Source organism: Callorhinus ursinus, unplaced genomic scaffold (genome assembly GCF_003265705.2).
Source record: "Callorhinus ursinus isolate GAN/ISIS: 27379988/994484 unplaced genomic scaffold, GSC_fseal_2.0 scaffold7, whole genome shotgun sequence".
In the NCBI taxonomy this organism is placed as follows: domain Eukaryota; kingdom Metazoa; phylum Chordata; class Mammalia; order Carnivora; family Otariidae; genus Callorhinus; species Callorhinus ursinus.
Window position 1 is genome coordinate 66,572,003 of NW_027397069.1, and position 6,144 is coordinate 66,578,146.

Genomic DNA, 6,144 nt, shown 5'->3' on the forward strand with positions numbered 1-6,144 from the left:
GCGGCGGCGGCGGCGGCGGCGGCGGCTCGGCGGCGGGGGGAGCGGCGCCGCTGCGCTCGCTGGAACATGGCTGACTCGGCCCGGCGCTGCTGGCTGGAGAGAAAACAAGGCGGGCGGGAGCGGGCGGGGGAGCTGGGCGCAGCAGTTCCGAGGCAACTTTTTTTTTCCTCTCTTCCCAGCCCCGCGTTCTCCGTGCGGGGGCGGCCGGGGCGCGCGGGCCCGCGCGGAGGGGGACGTGGAGCGGCGGGCCGGTGGGCGCCTCCCGGGGCGGCCCCCTCCCCCGCGGGTCGGGAGGGGGAGGGTCCGGGTCCGCGCGCCCCCCGCCCCTCCCCCCCGGCTGTAATGGCCGAGTGTGTGCGCCAGAGCGCGGCGCGCACCCCGCCCGCCTGCGCTCACACTCACACACACACACACACACACACTCTCTCTCTCTCTCACACACACACACACACACACACACACACACAAAGGGAAGGAGCCATATTCTCGCTCGCGCTCGCCCTCGCGGCGGCGGCGGCGGCGGCGCAGGCGGGGAAGACGCGCAGCGGCCATTCCGTGCGCGCCGGCCCCGGCGGCCGCGGGCGGAGCCAGCCCCCATTTCGAGCGGGGCTTCTCCCTCCGCGGAGCTGACAAAATGGGGGAGGCCTGCGGGGCCTGCGCCGGCGGGCGGGCGAGCGCACGTGGCGGCCCCGGCGCGGGCGGGCCGGGGCCTGGAGGCCGGGCCGCGGCCCCGCGTTTCCTCGGCCGCCCCGCCGCCACCGAAGTTCTGGGGGTGGGGGCCGAGTGGCGGGAAGGTGTGCGGAGCCCGCCTCGCGCGGCGCCCCGACTTTCACAGATTAAAAAAAAAAATACTCCCCTGGTTGGGGGGGGCAGGCAGAGCAACCAGCAGGAGTGGCTTTTGTCCCTCATCCTTGTTTACTCGAAGAAACTTCAGACCGGACGTGTTTAGTCAGAACTGAAATACATCTCGGGGCCAAACCGATAGGAAACGAGGCTGCCTCGCGGTGGCAGCCGTACAAATACCACCGCCACCCCCCAGCCTGGGTCCGAGCGCTGGAGCTTTCTACTCCTCCCTCCTCCCAGCAAAGTTTTGTGCAGAGAGAGTATTTTTAAAGTCCTCATTGGGAAAACTTCAGGTAGATGGTGATTTAGGCCCATAATTTGGAAAAAGTGTACTCACTTGGGCTCTTACCTATTTATTCCTTATGTGGTGCAGATCCACCAACCGGCAGCATTAGTTTTGTGGTCTTTGGTTTTGTTGATTAAAAATGGTTTTGTACATTTAAAAAGTTTTTAAATGAGGTATTCGTTCAGAACAGATCCAGGCAGATGAGAAACGAGTACTGTATGAGTGTCTATACTTTTTTGAGCTCACTGAAGGACCGTTTGGGGTTTTCTTTTTTTGTCTTTTGGGTTTTTTTGCTTGGCATAGCCTCTTCTAGGAATTGGCTATCCCTGCCATTTTCTTGTTTAGTATCATAGGAGGTTAATGTCATTACCGTTAAATAACCAATGCTTGGGTTTTCATTCACTCCCCATGAAGTTAAAGTGCTATAATTTCATTGCTAACATCAAACATTTACTTTATCTCTTTTTAGAAAATAATTAAACATGGGCAAAGGAGATCCTAAGAAGCCGAGAGGCAAAATGTCATCATATGCATTCTTTGTGCAAACTTGCCGAGAGGAGCACAAGAAGAAGCACCCAGATGCTTCAGTCAACTTCTCAGAGTTTTCTAAGAAGTGCTCAGAAAGGTGGAAGGTAAGGGGGCTTGAAACATACTAAGGAGGTAATTTTTTAAAAGTTGAATCCAAATTAAGATTTTAAAAAAGCCTAGGTGCCATTTGTATTTTAGTCATTTTAATACTTTGAGGACAATTTATTAAAATTCATTATCGACTTAAGTTTACAAATAATTCTTTTGTAGACCATGTCTGCTAAAGAGAAAGGAAAATTTGAAGACATGGCAAAGGCGGACAAGGCCCGTTATGAAAGAGAAATGAAAACTTATATCCCCCCTAAAGGGGAAACAAAAAAGAAGTTCAAGGATCCCAATGCACCCAAGAGGCCTCCGTAAGTATCTTGCCTGTTTTTATTTTCAAGGAGGGTTTTGCAGTAGAATCAGATAGAAATTTAGCAAGCTACCATGTGGGTTTGGAGTGTATGATCAGAGTTTCTTAGCTGGCAAGTGGCTCACATTGGTATATTTTGAATATTGTAAGTAAAATTCCTATTGAATGGGAGGCTTAGCTAGAGCATTTGAATTAGACACTTGCCTCCTTCACTTAATGTATCTCCTAAAGGTAACTTTGAGAAATACCAACGATCTGAAATACTTAGAGTGATTTGCAGAATTGTTTTTGGACCTCTAGCATTTAGCAGTAGTACATCTTCAACTAGTAGTACCATAAGTTTTTAGCTGTAAGTTAAGCTTTGGTTATGAAGGTTATTTAGCATATAACATCTGTACCCTGTCCAGTATCTGGTAGAAATTAGAAGGGACTTTTATATAACAGTACAATACACATTTGATAGTAAACTTAAAATCCTAAAATTAAATTTCTCTTTTTAGTTCGGCCTTTTTCTTGTTTTGTTCTGAGTATCGCCCAAAAATCAAAGGAGAACATCCCGGCCTATCCATTGGTGATGTTGCAAAGAAACTGGGAGAGATGTGGAATAACACTGCTGCAGATGACAAGCAGCCTTATGAAAAGAAGGCTGCTAAGCTGAAGGAAAAATATGAAAAGGTAAGAAGTATGGATTTGCTCAGTGTAATGATGAAAGGATATGCCAAATGTTAAATTGTACTTGGTACCTCATCTCAGTTTCCTATATTCTTGGGGTTTTCTAAGAGTTTGGGGTGTTAATGCAGTTTTTAGATTAACAGCTACATTCAGTGTGCCATTGGCTGGCTATAGCCTTAATTCTTTTCCATCATTCAGAGTGTATAGAAGATCAAATAAATTGTTAATTTTTTTTTAACTTGGGTGCAAGGCCATACACTTAAGCTGGTATTGTTATTCTCTAATACCTCCAAATTTGTGAGAATTTTGGTAGTCACTTTGAGTCAAATGATTACTTACCTTAAATGACCAGACACGTTATAAAAATAGTCTGGGCAAAGTAATAAAGACTATCCTCCTTAAACGTACCCTGAAACATTTATGTTTACTCCTTAGCTAACCAAAGAAAAAAAAATCCCAACTTCGTTAAAAAAAAAGTTCTAAGTCTGTTGATCTGTGAAAGTTGATAAAGAAAAAGCTGTGGCTCCTATACTTTGAATTGGAATATGAAGTTGAATTTTAACTTATTTAGGCATCTGGAAAAATGTTGGTTTCTAGATGTTCTTAACCTAATTGCACGCTTACTGGCAAATCACCCCCTTTTTTTTTTTTTTAAGACAAAATTTTCTACTATGCATTAGGGTCTGGGATAAACCTGTAGAATGTTGTTTTGCATTCAGAAGGTGGCAGTGTCTACCCTTTAATCAAAGTCTCTACATTCTAGTTTTAATAAACTAAAGTTAGGATGTGGTACATAATTGTACTTCAGTGAGGCATAACATTGCAAATATTAAACCGTGTTATTCTGTAAGTTATGGATTATTAATTGCAGTTATCTCCCAGTGTTTTTATATGCATTCAGTCATTTATGCAGTCGGGGTGAGTCTATACATACGTTGTATTTTCGTGTAATTTGGATCTTGATGTTTTCATCAAGTTTTGGTCAAGTTCAGTGTTACTTTTATTTCTCCCTTTACTTAACTGTTTTGTCTTTCCTTCCACTTTTCTCCTGCCGTTGTTTTGGAAGGATATTGCTGCATACCGAGCTAAAGGAAAGCCTGATGCGGCAAAAAAGGGAGTTGTCAAGGCTGAAAAGAGCAAGAAAAAGAAGGAAGAGGAGGAAGATGAGGAAGATGAAGAGGATGAGGAGGAGGAGGAGGATGAAGAAGATGAAGATGAAGAAGAAGATGATGATGATGAATAAGTTGGTTCTAGCGCAGTTTTTTTTTTCTTGTCTATAAAGCATTTAACCCCCCTGTACACAACTCACTCCTTTTAAAGAAAAAAATTGAAATGTAAGGCTGTGTAAGATTTGTTTTTAAACTGTACAGTGTCTTTTTTTGTATAGTTAACACACTACCGAATGTGTCTTTAGATAGCCCTGTCCTGGTGGTATTTTCAATAGCCACTAACCTTGCCTGGTACAGTATGGGGGTTGTAAATTGGCATGGAAATTTAAAGCAGGTTCTTGTTGGTGCACAGCACAAATTAGTTATATATGGGGATGGTAGTTTTTCATCTTCAGTTGTCTCTGATGCAGCTTCTACGAAATAATTGTTGTTCTGTTAACTGAATACCACTCTGTAATTGCAAAAAAAAAAAAAAGTTGCAGCTGTTTTGTTGACATTCTGAATGCTTCTAAGTAAATACAATTTTTTTTATTAGTATTGTTGTCCTTTTCATAGGTCTGAAATTTTTCTTCTTGAGGGGAAGCTAGTCTTTTGCTTTTGCCCATTTTGGATCACATGGATTATTACAGTGTTTATCTTTTCATATAGTTAGCTGATAAAAAGCTTTTGTCTGCACCCTGCATACTCATGATGAGGGTAATAAAAGTTGAATTGAGACAGTTTTCATCCATAACTGAAACTCAAATCTTGATCGATTGATACCAGATCTCACATAGCCCAGTCACATTTATAAAGTGAAGAGTAACCAGTCTATTCACAGCATGGGAGTAGTAGAATCAAACATTTTGAAAAGTCTGTCCTTGAAGGACTAAGAGAAAAGTATGTTCTAATCTTTACATGAGGACTCTACATTCTTTAACTCCCATTACCATGTAATGGCAGTTATATTTGCAGTTCCCACATTAAAGAAGACCTGAGAATGTATCCCCAAAAGCGTGAGCTTAAAATACAAGACTGCCATATTAAATTTTTTTGTTGACATTAGTCCCAGCAAAGGCTCTGGAAAAACATGCTGGCTGTAAATGTCTTCTCCTATTTATCTGAATATGGATTTCTTAGGAAACTTGACTTTCCATTGAAGGTATTTTTGATTAATTGGGCCAACTTCTAAAATGTATGCCACATTTAAAATCAGGTATATTTTCCTATATTATAGTTTGTTCCTTTATAAAAGTCAAATAGACCTAAGGGAAGAAGACACATAAAACTTTGTATTTCAGTATGAGTTATCTGATTTGAATTTGATTTTTCTTTACAAAACCCTAACTCATTCATTAGAGTCATGTTTATCTACTTAACAGTTTAGGGAACAATTTGGCAATTTTGTGGTTTTTTTGAGATTATCGTTCTCTTAAAGTGCCAGTGTTTTAAAATAGCGTTCTTGTAATTTTACACGCTTTTGTGATGGAGTGCTGTTTTGTTATATAATTTTGACTTGGATTCTTTCCATTTGCATTTGTTTATGTAATTTCAGGAGGAATACTGAACATCTGAGTCCTGGATGATACTAATAAACTAATAATTGCAGAGGTTTTAAATATTAGTTAAATGGCTTTCACTTAAGATTTCAAGATTTTGTTATATACATACTTTAATCTTTCCAGTAGTAACTTAGCACCATTTAAACAAGTGTAAGGTCTGGCAAAGTTTTTCTCTTTAAAAATATTTATGTTTATAAATAGGTTCATGATCTGATAAAAAGTTTTTGTCAGTGTTCTCAGGGGTTGCTATGTATGTAAATGCAGAAAAATTAAGTTTACTTTCAGAATGTTGGGTTAAACAAGATAGTTTTTCAAAGCAAGGCACATGCAGTTAAAGTGATTATAAATCTAAATTTATCAGTTTTCTAAGTTAGATGGAGGACCTCAGAAAGGCTGTGATTATAAAAATTCATAAAAGTTTTTAGTCAACAGGAACAAGTTAGTATCCTTACATGAATGTTTCTGCTTACAGCTATAGCATGACAACTGTCAACATCTGTTGCTAGTAAGTGATCCAATTAAAAGTGAATTCTGCCTCAAGGAAACTCTTGTAATTTCAGTGGGTGTGTCATGACAACTACCAGTTTCTTAAGATGTTGAGAATAGGAACAAAAAAAACTTTTTGTTAACTGGCTTCAGATCTTGACAAAAAGACAAAAACTCTTCAGTCTGGTGGAGCTAATACAGTTC

The 6,144-nt window shown here is 41.2% G+C and overlaps 1 protein-coding gene across 2 annotated transcripts in view; it reads left to right on the forward strand.

The window, feature by feature from the left end:
• HMGB1 (high mobility group box 1) overlaps window positions 1-5,511 on the forward strand; it is a 6,521-nt gene extending 1,010 nt beyond the window's left edge. The window contains exons 1-5 of one of the 2 annotated variants that reach the window (XM_025875104.2): window positions 909-1,136; window positions 1,599-1,761; window positions 1,928-2,073; window positions 2,573-2,747; window positions 3,811-5,511. In XM_025875104.2, the coding sequence (XP_025730889.1) occupies window positions 1,612-1,761; window positions 1,928-2,073; window positions 2,573-2,747; window positions 3,811-3,987 (648 nt within the window). In that variant the 5' untranslated portion in view covers window positions 909-1,136; window positions 1,599-1,611 and the 3' untranslated portion in view covers window positions 3,988-5,511. Of the gene's footprint in view, window positions 1-908; window positions 1,137-1,598; window positions 1,762-1,927; window positions 2,074-2,572; window positions 2,748-3,810 lie in introns of those variants that run through there. The other variant, XM_025875103.2, reaches the window with a different exon arrangement.
• The last annotated feature ends 633 nt before the right edge of the window (window positions 5,512-6,144 follow it).